Source organism: Channa argus, chromosome 14 (genome assembly GCF_033026475.1).
Source record: "Channa argus isolate prfri chromosome 14, Channa argus male v1.0, whole genome shotgun sequence".
NCBI lineage: Eukaryota > Metazoa > Chordata > Actinopteri > Anabantiformes > Channidae > Channa > Channa argus.
In genome coordinates this window covers 8,023,401-8,037,837 of record NC_090210.1, presented here as the reverse complement: position 1 = coordinate 8,037,837, position 14,437 = coordinate 8,023,401, and the positions used below count along the sequence as shown (strand labels likewise).

The 14,437-nt window shown below is 38.9% G+C and overlaps 1 protein-coding gene across 4 annotated transcripts in view; it reads left to right on the top strand.

The window, feature by feature from the left end:
• Positions 1-14,437, top strand: part of mast3a (microtubule associated serine/threonine kinase 3a) — a 30,380-nt gene that overhangs the window by 12,650 nt on the left and 3,293 nt on the right. For 3 of the 4 annotated variants that reach the window (XM_067473932.1, XM_067473931.1, XM_067473928.1), the window contains 21 exons: positions 1,580-1,737; positions 3,296-3,371; positions 3,575-3,784; positions 4,558-4,659; positions 5,155-5,287; positions 5,796-5,881; positions 6,026-6,111; positions 6,375-6,583; positions 6,749-6,887; positions 7,116-7,248; positions 7,350-7,515; positions 7,935-8,036; positions 8,731-8,853; positions 9,404-9,516; positions 11,535-11,716; positions 12,135-12,256; positions 12,351-12,542; positions 12,893-13,116; positions 13,351-13,473; positions 13,665-13,801; positions 14,222-14,406. In XM_067473932.1, coding sequence (XP_067330033.1) covers positions 1,580-1,737; positions 3,296-3,371; positions 3,575-3,784; positions 4,558-4,659; positions 5,155-5,287; positions 5,796-5,881; positions 6,026-6,111; positions 6,375-6,583; positions 6,749-6,887; positions 7,116-7,248; positions 7,350-7,515; positions 7,935-8,036; positions 8,731-8,853; positions 9,404-9,516; positions 11,535-11,716; positions 12,135-12,256; positions 12,351-12,542; positions 12,893-13,116; positions 13,351-13,473; positions 13,665-13,801; positions 14,222-14,406 — 3,001 coding nt within the window. The remainder of the gene's footprint in view (positions 1-1,579; positions 1,738-3,295; positions 3,372-3,574; positions 3,785-4,557; positions 4,660-5,154; positions 5,288-5,795; positions 5,882-6,025; positions 6,112-6,374; positions 6,584-6,748; positions 6,888-7,115; positions 7,249-7,349; positions 7,516-7,934; positions 8,037-8,730; positions 8,854-9,403; positions 9,517-11,534; positions 11,717-12,134; positions 12,257-12,350; positions 12,543-12,892; positions 13,117-13,350; positions 13,474-13,664; positions 13,802-14,221; positions 14,407-14,437) is intronic. The other variant, XM_067473930.1, reaches the window with a different exon arrangement.

The window sequence follows — 14,437 nt, the reverse complement described above, 5'->3', positions numbered from 1 at the left end:
GACCTTGTGGGACCCACAGAGCATTTTAACTGAACATGTACAGCTGAAATCATTTACATAACTAACACAAAAAATATAAGACACTATTACATGACAATCTCATCAACCATACGATTAAATCACTATAGATGGATGTTGTATCCTTTATTGACTCAGCCATAACAGCATATGTCCAATGATGATGCATCACTCATCAACTTCCTTTTGTCCCACTTTCGACTGCAAAGAGGAAATGGGAATGAATGATCAGATGCCCTTTCCAGGATTTATTTTTTTATTTATTAATGATGTATAGTTATAGATGCTGTTAAACATATACAGTTTTATACATGAATGATAATCCAAATACACAACCTTTTGCTCAGTATTGTGTTTTTCTGGCTGATTTCAACAAGAGAGTGTTTCTAGAGGGAACTGAAAATTGATTTTAAAAAGTTCACCGTTGTTTTAGTTAACGTTTTACCATGTTACCATCCCTGGGTAATAAATGACCAAAATCCTTTGAGCGGTATTCTGCATAGCCCCTTTAAACCGAGGGAAATTATAGATATTATTCAAACTTCTGGTTTCTTTTTTCCCGGATGAGATCACAAATGAGCTGGGATTGTACTGTACTTCAAACTTTGTCATTGGCTTTTCCAATCTGGAAAAATCAAGTGAAGCATGCATAACAAACTGCCCAGCTACACCCATTAGCTATTTGTTGATGGTTTCTATGGTGATTATCTTGAGATTTTCGCTTCCAAAGTCATTATTGAAACTGGAGTTGGCTGTTAAAAAAAACAAAAAACACAATACCCGGCTTCTGTGTCACAGCTGTAATTTTGTATGGCCAACCACATGGCTACGAGACGGTGAGGTCACCCCTCCCCACACAATGCCCCTTTCAGGCTTGCTGTCAGTGAGGTCTTTATGCTGCTCTTGCTAAGTTCTAGTTTCCTCCTTAGGTTGTCTTTCTAATCCTCTTTTCTCAGTTATTTTCTTTTTTTTGTGTGTTGTTTTTTTTTCTTTAATTTTTTTTATCTCTGTTAGGCTTTTCTCTGTTGTCCAGTCTGATGAGCCACTCTTTCCTTTACTCCTCGTCCAGTGATACACTAGATCCTAGCCAGATGGGACTTATAAATTCCAGACTGCTTGCCACATTTTGGCTTGGAAAGAGAAACAGAATGCATGCATGGCCAACACGACAGCCGTTGCTGCCGGCCTCAGGGCATGTTGCAGCAGGAAAAATATACTGCTTCAGGGGAGCAGAACACTAAAGCTTGTGTCTGCTTTATAAAAGTAGAACAGGATTTGTGTTTTATTTTACTTTCAGCATATCCTAGCTTAATACCAAATTTTATTCAGTTCCATAGTGGAAAATTAAAGCCTTTTGGACAATGAGTATTAACAGGATGATGAGTAAATGGTGTAACTCTCCAATCAGAGTCTTTTAACATGGGATTTTATATCCTCAAAGTAGTAGTAGCAAAACCTGACATGCATACAACTGTGAAAAATTATATTTTTTTTCACACTTTTTTCTTCTATCTGTGCATACCTAATTTCTGTTTATCCTCTGTGTACTTTTCCCTTCCAGTCCTCTTCTTCCCAGGAGTTATTGCACCAATTGCCCTTACAGCCCACACAAGATGATCTCCACTTTCTGTTCAAACATTTCCGGAGCACCGAGAGCATGGTGGATGAAGAAGGATCACACCCCTCACCCTCTGTCAGGGTCCGATCACGCAGTCTCAGGTTGCTTGGTTTGAAATCATACATTAATATACAGCTTAGTCATAGGAACTGCTTGTTCCACAAACATTTCAGTAGCATTCCACTGGGAGAAATTACTTTTAACAACATCTCTCTTTAATAATTCTGTTGTTTAATGTTAAACTGAACCGTGGAAATAGTGCAATTTGGGCAAAATTAAAGATAATGTTATAAACACACCATTATAAGCAGATTTAAAGTAATTGGCGTGATTATACTGCAGATGTACCAAATTTATATATGTCATTAGGCTAGTTTCAAAACATCAGCCCTTATATGCTATGTGTTAGTAAACCAAGTAACAAGACTAAGGCTTTCTCATTAAATATCATATTAAGCCAATACTGTAGTTCAATGGGTAACTGATTAGCTCACCTGTTCAACCTGATCCCTGAATGTTTCATTACCGAACCAAAGTTTCTCTCTGACTTTACTGTTTTCCTGTTACCTAACATTTATTGACCTAGCCCAGAGGCATGACTTACTGTCACTGCAGTGTGATGATGCTCTGCTGTTGCTGTAGTACTTGAACAATTCTGCTGCTTAATTAAACTGCTGGTTAACCAAATGTGGATTTAAATAATTTTATGTGTTACAAAATGAACTGTTAGCAGTACTGAAGCCCTTTAAATCTGCTACTTAGCAGCAGAATTCTATACAGAAATGAAAACCAGCAATGTAAAGTTTGGTAATAATTTTTTGTTCAACTTAAAGTGAGGGGTAGGGCTTTCATGTACGATTTTAAATGATGAAATACTGGCTCAAAGGATTAGAATATGATGCAATAATTATTTTATGTGGCTCCGGAGAAAGCCACTGTGTTGGTTACCAGTGACACCCTGGATTAGAGTATAGAATTTCCTCATCATTCAGCATCTCAGTTCTCATTAAACACTTAAACAAGCCCTCTAAATTGCTCAACGGGTGGGGAGTTTTGTTGTTGCTGGAGACTTTTATGATGGGCTGCAGAGGGTGTTGGCAACATCTTGATGTGGTTGTTTTTCTACAGCGTGTCTCTGCCTGTGCCACTTGATCACATGTACTGTTGCACAAAGTGCACACACACACACACACACACACAAACACTCACTCACATAGACCTATAATTAACCATTCTGTGGTTTGCAGAGAAGGTTCTAGATACTTTTTCATATCTTTAGATCTAGTGGTTATTTACTACTCAAAGGAAAGAGGATTTATAATTGTTCCTCCTTTTTATTTAGAGATTTAAAAAATATAACATTTAGGATTCTAATTTAAAGCTTATTGAAACATTATGGTTAATTATTGTTATAAGTAAATTGTTAAGTCAAATTTATGTTGACTTTACTTGACAGTAAATCAACCAGCAAAGACACCGATGGTTGTTAATGTGGCTCAATTGACATGACATGATTCATTGATATGAAATTATATTCCACAACCATCTAACAAATTTGTCAGAGAGAAAACTTCACCAGGGTTTTAGTCAGCTAAATTTCTAAAGTCCGAAGTAAATAATACTTATTGATTTGTGTTTTTTTGCCTGGTTCTCCTCCAGCCCTGGACGAACCTGTGGAACATTTGACAGTGAAATTGTCATGATGAACCATGTCTACAAAGAACGTTTTCCTAAGGTATAGTTATACCTTCCTTTTTTTTTTCCTCTCAGCTGTATTTGCTATATATTTAAACTGGTGTTAAACATAGACACCAGAACATAAGATTTAAACTTTTGTGGTAAAATTACATACCGACGAGATTTAAAGAAATTATATGATTATAGGTAATACTATGATGACCATTATAGATGATCAGTCCGATTTTGGTTGTTTCCTAGGCAACAGCCCAGATGGAAGGTCTGCTTCTTGACATCATTGCAGAGTGTTCCCCAGAAACTGCTCTGCCCCTGGCTGATGGTGTGTTGGGATTCATTCAGCACCAGCTGGTGGAGCTGGCCAGAGACTGTCTGGACAAGTCCCAGAAAGGCCTAGTCACCTCCAGATACTTTGTGGAGCTGCAGGAGAAACTGGAGAAGCTGCTACATGAGGTGAGTGTTTCTAATCTTCAGTAAATGTTTCACAATCATATTTTTAGGAAACATAATTCAGTTCACTCTTTTAGAGTGAATATTTAGCCATTCACGTAGATTTCTGTTCGGTGGTACAATATTCAACCAGGATAGATATTTCATATCTATAATTTCAACTAAATACAAATTTCTGCAATAATTTTTTTTATCTTGGCCCCGAAATGTATGTGGCCAGCTAATTTAAAGCTAATGGTCAATTATGTTCATATGTTTAATTGTTTAAATGTGTTCCTCTGCTGCTGTAATTAGAGTTACTGTTTATTAATGTTATTTTAACTTTTGGAAGGCTATACTTTTTTTTAGAACCAAATCTCAAACTCTAAAGGCATAAAGCCCAGTTACAAACTATTATGTTACTTACCTGAACTCTAAATGACATCACTCTTTCACCACCTCTGCAAGACAGATTTCCAATCTGCGGTTTGACCAAGGCAAGGCAATGTTAGACTAAGATATGCAAGCAGTGTTAATGAAAGTGAATGTGCAAGTATCTTTCTTATTTTTAAATCTGGCACGGCAGTGAGCAGAATCATTGATGCAAGATGTTGAAATACCAGCCACAAGTTCTTGAATCAGCAACAGATAATGTAAGGAGATGAAATTGTTGCTAAAAATAGTATGAACTAGACAGGGCACACAACCTCTGTGAATGAGATTTCCCAGGTCATGACTTGTGCCACTTGGAGTAAGTCAGACTGATAATCCATTACCCTTTGTTTTTTCTTGATTAGGCGTATGAGCGTTCAGAGAGTGAGGAGGTGACCATCATCACCAAGCTGGTTAAGAAGATTCTTATCATCATCTCCAGGCCTGCCAGACTCCTGGAGTGTTTGGTGAGTTTCACTGTCAGGCACAGTAGTGATTACAGGTGCAAGAGTTACACAATATCAACATAATGTCCACCAGCTTAAAGCCTTGAGCAACCTGTTATTGCAAATCCAGGTATGATAACTGGCTCACATAAATTGATATGCAGCAGTAAGTATATGATTTGTTGAACACAGTTGCCTGTTAAAATAAACCATCAGCAGGATTGTTTCTCTGGGCAGGAGGTTATTTTGAGCTGTAAGCCATGAGTTAGGAGTGTTCAGGTTCTAAAATTAGCCCAAATCTTTGTCCAACTAGTTTGAAAGCCAAAACAATGTACTCAGTTTAATACTTCAACCTTACTGTATGAAAACTTAATGTCTGTTTCAGAAACCTTTATAAAGCAGAATATATGTCATCTTGTATAGTTTGAAATATATTGGAAAAGCTAAAGTAATCTATATAATGCTGTAAGTTTGTGTAAAAACAAGAAAACTACAACATGTCTCTATTTTCTCCAGGAGTTTGATCCAGAGGAGTTTTACCAACGTTTGGAAGCTGCTGAGGGTCACGCCAAAGTGGGCCAGGGCATTAAAACTGATATTCCGAGATATATCATCAGCCAGCTTGGCCTCACCAGGGATCCCCTGGAAGGTACATCACTTTTTAGAAATTATTTTGTGTATTATGTCTTCCATTTAGGTATGTTACTGTCTTTTGTTTCACTTATACTGTGTTTTCTGTTCCAGATGTATGTAAATACATTTCTACTGTACATTTGTCAGAACAGAACTAATCTTATGTTCTCTAAATCTGTGAATTCTATAAGTATACAATTACCTGAAGAAGTGATAAAAGATGACATGAGCAAACTGTCCCCATGATTTTCCACAGTCTTAGCTTGTCTTTCCTTCTTTTAAGCTGATTGCATTTTTCCTTTCTTTGATGATAACATAAAAAAACACTGCCACTACAGTCAGTATAACAGTACTAATGGAAGAACATGACTATGCTATATTAAGGGGAAGCTTGGATTAACAGTAATCTTCTTTCAACTAAATTAAAACAACCTAATATTGAATCTGAAGTAGCAAATTATAAACTAAAACACTCTAATACAATTCTGCCAATGTTAAGCTTTTTGTGTGTGATGCTATTACAGAGATGGTTCATCTGGAGCAGACAAGCCCGAGTCACAGGTCAGCCAGCAGAGAGTCTGATGACTCTGGAGATACAACACTTCTACAGGTATGAGCTACAAGTGGTACAGTTACAAATCTGTAATGAATCATTTTTTTCTGAAGCAGACACCTTCACTTTATGAATGCAGGCTTTTTCCAAGTAATGCAACACTGTTTCTGTAATTTTTTCAATTTTATTTGTATGACAAAGAGCCGTGCAGCCTGCACTCCTCCTCGTAGGAAACCACTGGAGAGTGACTTTGAGACTATCAAGCTCATTAGCAATGGCGCTTATGGGTGAGTAAGACAGACTTCTTAGATTTTGACTGTATCATTGCCTAATAAAAGAAGAAAAGAAACTAAAATGAGGATGTTTAGTTGCAGTATTGTTGTGTTTACACTGAGAACTTGTGTGAGCAATTTCTTTTTAAATCTGAACTGATGGTTCCCCTGATAAATTTCTCAATTTAGTTTCCTTCACATTAATGATTAGCTTTATTTTACTGTTTTTCTTTATTTTCTGTATCCTCTCTTTTTCATTTCTCTGTCCTTCGATACAGAGCTGTATTTCTGGTGCGCCATAAGGAAACCCGTCAACGTTTTGCCATGAAGAAAATTAACAGGCAGAACCTGATTTTACGGAACCAGATCCAGCAGGTCTTTGTAGAGCGAGATATTCTAACATTTGCTGAAAACCCATTTGTGGTTTCGATGTTCTGCTCTTTTGAAACACGAAGGCACCTCTGTATGGTTATGGAGTATGTGGAAGGTAAAAACAACAAGTGTCATGCCTTTCCATCAAGTGTTTATTTGCCAGAACTGCTGTACTCTAAAATACTTTTATGTGAAGTACACATTTTACATACCTGAAAGGAACCCTAAACAAACCATCTAACCTGGCTATCTATCTTTATGGCCTTCATTAAATTTTAAGGTGGGGATTGTGCCAACTTATTGAAGAACATTGGTCCTCTACCTGTGGACATGGCAAGGATGTATTTTGCAGAGACTGTCCTGGCCTTAGAATACCTTCACAACTATGGCATTGTACACAGAGATCTCAAACCTGACAAGTGAGTACCCCACTAATCACGATAGAGAATTTTCCCTCACATTTCACATTTGCTTTGAGGTAGCAAATGATTACTTCCAAGTTTTCATAATTTTTATACCTTCTTTAAAAGTTGGAGCTGAAGTTTTGAAACTTTTAGCTTTTGATATTTTTGCTAAATCTGAGCTTTGTGATTGGGGGTTCCCACTTAATGTAACTTAAAACATTTCTGTGCTTGCACTGTTTGTAGTTTGTTAATTACCTCCATGGGGCACATTAAGCTGACAGACTTTGGACTGTCAAAGATTGGTCTAATGAACATGACCACCAACTTGTACGAAGGACACATTGAGAAGGACACCAGGGAGTTCATCGACAAACAGGTTGGGTATTTCTCACCTTGTCTTTTCTTCATAGCTGCTGTTGTGTTTGTCACCTTAAATAAAATCAGTTTCTCTCTTTTCCTGATTTTCCTCCCGCAAAGGTGTGTGGTACTCCAGAGTACATTGCTCCAGAGGTAATCCTGAGGCAGGGCTATGGGAAACCTGTGGACTGGTGGGCCATGGGCATCATTCTTTATGAGTTCTTGGTTGGGTGTGTGCCTTTCTTTGGAGACACACCAGAAAAGCTTTTTGGTCAGGTGGTTAATGGTAAGAGACCCTTGCTTTTGAATAATTAAAAATGTATTTTAATTTATATCTGTGTGGTTTTGCATGTGAGCCCCCGTTAGAGGTTTTAGTATATTTAAATTCCTTCAATAAATAAAGGCGCGCCTACTGACCACAGGGTCAGAGGTTTGCACCCCGCAACCTCCCAACCACATGCCGAAGTGTGCTTGGGCAAGACACTGAACCCCCAGTAGCCCACCCCTAGCCGCGCAGTGCTGATTCCAAGCTCGGCAGAAATTAGAGAGGGTTGCGTCAGGGAGGGCATCCGGCCAAACTTTGCCAAGTCAACCTGCGGACTACTGATCCACTGTAGCGACCCTAAACGTACGGGATAAGCCGAAAGGACCAAAAAAAAATAATTTTCCTTTTAATAAATCACTGGTATGTGCTTCTTTTTCCAGATGAGATTATTTGGCCCGATGGGGAGGACGCTCTGCCAACTGATGCCCAGGACCTTATCACCAGACTTTTGAGGCAGAGCCCTCTGGAGCGCCTGGGAACAGGTTGGTGGCAGTGTGACTGATGGATGGGTTGACATGGCTATCTGGATTATAAACTGCTGGGTCCCACAAGGTCACACAACATGACTTTATGCTGGTCAGGAGAGAGCACAGTTTTCTTGTCACTGTTGCCTGTTCAGATTTGGGGGACCTGGCATTTGGGGGACCTAGTTTGGGGCGACTGTGGCGCAGGAAGGTAGAGCGGTTGTCCACCAATCTCACAGTTGTTGGTTCAATCCCCGGCTCCTCTGGTCACATGTCGAAGTGTCCTTGAGCAAGACACTGAACCCCAATTTAGCTGCTCCCGGTGAGTGTTGGCCAACTGCATAGCAGCTCCCCCATCGGTGTATGAGTGTGTGTGTGTGATTGTGAATGCGAATGAGTGAATAAGAAGCAGTGTAAAGTGCTTTGAGTGCCAATAGGTAGAAAAGCGCTATATAAGTGCAGACCAACTGCAGACCATCACATAAGTTTTGTCAGTAGAGGGCAATAGTTACCATTTTGAGAATTTTGTGCCTCTATTTAAAATGATTTGATGTTGACCTTAAAGCTGACTTCAATCACTTAAGGTAAAACATTTTCAGATACTATTGTCATAAATATACAGAGTATGTCTTACAGAGCATATATTATGGTATCAATTTAAGGAATTGCCTGAAGAGAAATGTAAACTAATACCATCTGTTTTCTTCTCTAGGTGGAACCACTGAGGTGAAGATGCATATGTTCTTCCTGGGGCTGGACTGGAATGGACTACTAAGGCAGAAAGCTGAATTCATACCACAACTAGAGACTGAAGATGACACAAGTTACTTTGACAGTGCGTTGATTTATTCACTGATGCACATACAAACCTAGACACACATTTGCTAGGAACACAGAAAGCTAGGACTACACAATATAACGTTTAAGCATTGCGAATGCGCAATATTCATATCACAGGATGTGCAATATCAAGTTAGTCAAAAAAATGACTTATAATAATCACTCAGAAACAACAGGAATCTCCGGTCAGCCACTAGCTCTCATTCATCCTACTTCCTTAGTAAGCATAGTTCAGTTGTGTTCAGACTATAAGCATCACCTCAGCTACTCTAGAATAATCAGTTCTTTCCAAATTTAACTATTTAAGTCATCTAGTGAAACCTCCTGTATGTGATGTGTTGCAGGAAGAAAAAATATTACAATGTAATTTATTTCTAATATCGTGTAGAAATAACAAAAGGCCACTGTACAAAGAGAATAGGTTCCAAGCATTTTGCTGATTTTCAGGGGCAAAGACCTAACTTCACTCTAATCTGTGTGGCGATTAGGATAGAAACAGTATGTAACCAGCTTTTTATTGTAATTGTGTTCGATCTGATCTGCAGCCCGGTCAGAGCGGTACTGTCACCTGGGTTCAGATGAAGATGATGAGACCAATGATGATGAATCATCCTTGGAGCTCCGACAGTTCTCCTCTGTTGCACACCGCTTCAGCAAGGTACTTGTTAGTGCTCTGCTATTCAAATAATTATCTAATGTTATGATTTGATGGGTGATTTGGCTAAAAGATCATATTATAATATTTTAATGTAAATTTTTATATTTTATATTTGTGAACTAGCAAAAACAAAGATCAATACCAAATAAAAGCAGTAAGCTCTACGCATGTATACTCTGAAGTACACTAATAACACTGTTAAACCTTTAGTATCACTCGCTCTAATGCACCACAATCATTTCTCTATTTTACACACTACAAATTGTAACTCTCAGGCTTGAGGGCGAAAAGGATATTAAGGGACAGGAGTCTACAGAAAGATGATGTAATGTTTAATTAATATGACTATTAACACGGGATAAATATTTCCAATGAACATGTGTATAATTTCGATGGGTAGTAGACCCCCACTCCTAGGGCAATTTTTTTTAGTAGGTGACAAATATGCAAAGTGCATCCGGAAACTATTCACAACTTTTTCCACATTAAATTCATTATTTTCCCAGAAATCTACAAAAATACCTTATAAGGACGACATGAAATAAGTTTGTTTGAAATCTTTGCAAATGTCTTTAAAATAAGAGACAAAAAATGTCACATGCAAATAAGTATTAACTGCCTTTGCTTAATACTTGTTGAAGCACCAATTACAGCCTCAAGTCTTTTTGAGTATGATGCTACAAGCTTAGCACACCTAGTTTTGGCAGTTTTTCCTATTCTCCTTTGCAGTACCTCTTAAGCTCCATAAGGTTGGATGGGGAGTGTCCGTGCACAGCCATTTTCAGATCTCTTTAGAGATGTTTAAATGGGTTCAAGTCTGGGCTGTGGCTAAGCCACTCAAGCACATTCACAGAGTTGTCCCATAGCCACTCCTTTGTTATCTTAGCTGTGTGCTTAGTGTCGTCCTATTAAAAGATTAACCATAGCCCCAGACTGAGGTCCAAAGCAATTTAGAACAGGTTTTCATCAAAGAATGTCTCTGTACATTGCTGCATTCATCTTTCCCTTGATCCTCACTAGTCTCCCAGTTCCTGCCGCTGAAAAACATCCCCACAGCATGATGCTGCCACCACCATGCTTTACTGTAGGGATGGGATTGGCCAGGTGGTGAGCCTGGTTTCCTCCATACATGACACATGGAATTCAGGCCAAAAAGTTTGATCTTTGTTTCATCAGACCAGATCTCATTTTCTGAGAGTCCTTCAGGTGGCATTTTACTGAGGAGTGGTTTCCATCTGGCCACTCTACCATAAAGGCCTGATTGGTTGAATGCTGCAGAGATTGTTGTTCTTCTGGAAGGTTCTCCTCTCTCCACAGAGAAATGCTTGAGCTCTTTTAGAGTGACCATCAGGTTCTTTGTCACCTCCCTGACTAAGGCCCTTCTCTCTCGATCACTCAGTTTGGTAAGCCAACCCGCTCTAGGAAGAGTCCTGGTGACCCCAAACTTCTTCCATTTACAGATGAGGGAGGTCACTGTGCTCATTGGGACCTTCAAAGCTGCAGAAACCTATCTGTACCCTTCCCCAGATCTGTGCCTTGATACAATCCTCTCTCTGAGGTCTACAGACAATTTCTTGGACTTCATGGTTTGGTTATTGCTCTGACATGCACTGTTAACTATGGGACCTTATATCAACAGGTGTATGCTTTTCCAAATCATTTCCCACAGGTGTAGGCCAATCAAGTTGTAGAAATATCTTAAGGATGATAAGTGGAAATTGAGTGCACCAGAGCTCAATTTTGAGTGTCAGGACAAAGGCTGAGAATAATTATAATATTATTTCTTGATGTATTGGTTATCTTTAAATTGATTTGCAGACAATAGTAAGGTAGCATAAAATAACACAATCTCTATGAAGGTGAGAGGGATTGTGGACACTTTAAGACCGATTACAAAAATGTTCACTCCCATCTAATGTTTCATATTTGAAAAACACAATCCTTCAGATGTTTTAACTCAACATTATGTGACATAAAATAACACACATTCACCTTTCTACATTTTTCTTAAACTCTAGGTGTACAGCAGCACAGAACACCTGTCAACATCCACTCCGTCCAATCAGAGTTTGTCATCGTCAGAGCGAAGCCATAGTGAGGAGAAGGAGGAGCGATGGGATAGTACGGGAGTCCTTTCTCCTGGTGATGGACACAAGCATTTTGATGGTGGAGATAGGAGGGCAGATGGACACAGGGGGAGGTGAAAAAGAGTGATATCTTTCTTATGAGAGGAAACTAATTCAGTTCTCCTTTTTTGATTTTATGAAAAATGTGGGTTAGAAATTGAATTTTATTGTTTTATAGTGTCAGTTTAACCAGGTTTGAGTGTTTTGTTATTTTTATTGAATAAAAAAAAAGCATTAACACATGACCTCTACTGACCAAATTGTAGGGTTGCAGATTATTTTTAGATTAATGATCAGTGATTACAAAGTCAAGTTCTTCCCAAAGATGGATGAATCTAACTAGATGAGAAGCATCATAACAAAGCTGATATATTTGTTTGTATGCAGCTGCAATGTATGAAAATAAAAATTTAAACAAATATGCCTACCAAATTTAAAAAGACAGTCATCCCAGGATTTAGTGAAATTATGTTTTTTGTGTACCCTTTGCAGTCTGCGTCCTCGTGCCTCATCCAGTTCTTCCCAGTCAGAGCGTAGTGCCAGCCCGCTGGTGATGAACAGCACCCAGAGCCTTGATATCATGCCTCGCTTTGCCATCTCTGCAGAAGAAGAGGGTAAAAGTTACAAACCTCCTCTTTCTTTTGTTGTTGTTGTTGTTGTTTTGTTTGAAGTGCAACACCATTGCTCACAAGCTTTGCGTCATAATAGTAGATGGGGTGGTTTCCAACTTGCGACGCATCCGTCTCCGGAGTAACAGTACGGGCACCAGGCCCTCATTCCGAAGAGGGGCATCTCGACGCATCACCCATCAACTAGAGACACCAGAGAAACCCAAATCCCCATCTGCCAAAGTCCCCAAGTCTGCCTCTGTCTCTGGCCTGTCCCTTATCATCACTCCAGGTAGATGGGGGTTTATTAAATTTACTTAAAGCAGGCAGGTTTTGCACAATTTTGAAGTTACTCTAAAATAAAATAATAATTAAAAATGTAAAGCAAATAAATATTTAACTGGTTATCAATAAAGCTGGCATTGATTTGATTGGTCAGTTTACTCCAGACATAATATTTTAAATTGAATCATTTGGACTTTGTATAATATATAATATGATTGAATTGTATAAAGTAGAATAACATACGTTTTTGTAAGCATTTTACAAGATACTCGCTGTAGTAGCATTTAAAAGCCACGTCATTTACACTTTCAATAAAAACTCAACTGATGACTTTCTGATCATTTTCCTCTGATTCAGATGACTCAGCCTGCCCACCTACAAGCCCTAAATCGTCCCTGTCCCTGTCATCCAACCCCTCGTCCAGAGACTCCTCTCCCAGCAGGGATCTGTCTGTCAGTATCAGCTGCCTCAGGCCCCCTGTTGTCATCCACAGCTCTGGAAAGAGGTTTGGCTTCGCCCTGCGAGCTATCAGGGTCTACATGGGAGACAGTGATGTCTACACTGTCCATCATATGGTCTGGGTGTGTATCTTCGATTTAACAAAATTTAACAAAAAGTAGACTTGTTCATAGGTGCATTTTGATTTATTTTATGTTGATAAATAATAAATATTGTGTTATCCTGTGATTATACACTGAAAAACTCAACCACAAACAGTCGTTCTAATAATTACATAGGTAAAAAAGTCAGTGTCAGCTGATCAAATGGTTGCTTGACCAGTAAATTTGAGGTTGCATGTGTTTGTGTCTACACAGTGTGTCGAGGAGGGCAGTCCAGCACACGAAGCAGGATTGAAGGCTGGTGACCTCATCACTCACGTCAACGGAGAATCTGTCCAAGGACTTGTCCACACTGAGGTGGTGGAGCTGCTGCTCAAAGTATGGAAACTGTTAATAATGACTTAAGTTTATTATTATTTTTTACTGTTTTGTTTTTGTTTCTGATAATACCCCTTTCCTTTTTTAATGAAAAATCTAAATGTACTGCTGACCAAACATAATTTATATTCTATTATTGGTAACATGTCATTATATAGAGAGGTGTTTATGTTAATGAATGTTTTGAACAGAGTGGCAACAGAGTGACTCTGCAGACAACTGCACTGGAGAACACTTCTATTAAGGTGGGCCCTGCCAGAAAAGCAAGCTACAGAGCCAAGATGGCCCGACGCAGCAAAAAGAGCAAGAGGAAGGATGGACAGGACAGGTACATCTGGCCAGAATAACTTCTAGCACTGCTACTCTTGAATACTTGAAATTTTTGTGTAGTATAGTATACACAATCTTAGTATTAGAGTTCAGATCTTCCATCACCTATACAAGTAACTTCAAAAACATTTTATTCTCCTTGTCTAACCACTGCCTTACGGCTAAAATTGCAAAACAAATTGTCAGATTTCAAATAGATTATTTGACATAGATGACTGTAGAGTGATGCATACTAATAAGAAACTTTATTCAAAATCCAAATGACATAGATTGAATAATAATTAATTATAGCTTCTGCAGGTTAATTTTTATTTATTCATTTTATTAATTTGGTTGTTACCTTCTGACTAGCACTTAACTTGTGGTGATTTTAGTTTTGGTTAAGATGGGCAGTTAAACCCAGTTTTTTTCTTTGCAGCAAACGACGTAGCATCTTAAAGAAGCTATCTAAGCATACACCCCCCCCACCCATGCAGAGCAGCCGTAGCTTCTCTTCAGGGTTCCACCAGTCTTCTAGCGACAGCCTCTCTGGTTCCCCAACACAAAGTCTCTCTCCTGGACCTTCTACACCCTGCCGCTCCCCTGCTCCTGACCACTCTGGTGGTGAGTGTGGAAACCTTGTATCACTTGTAGG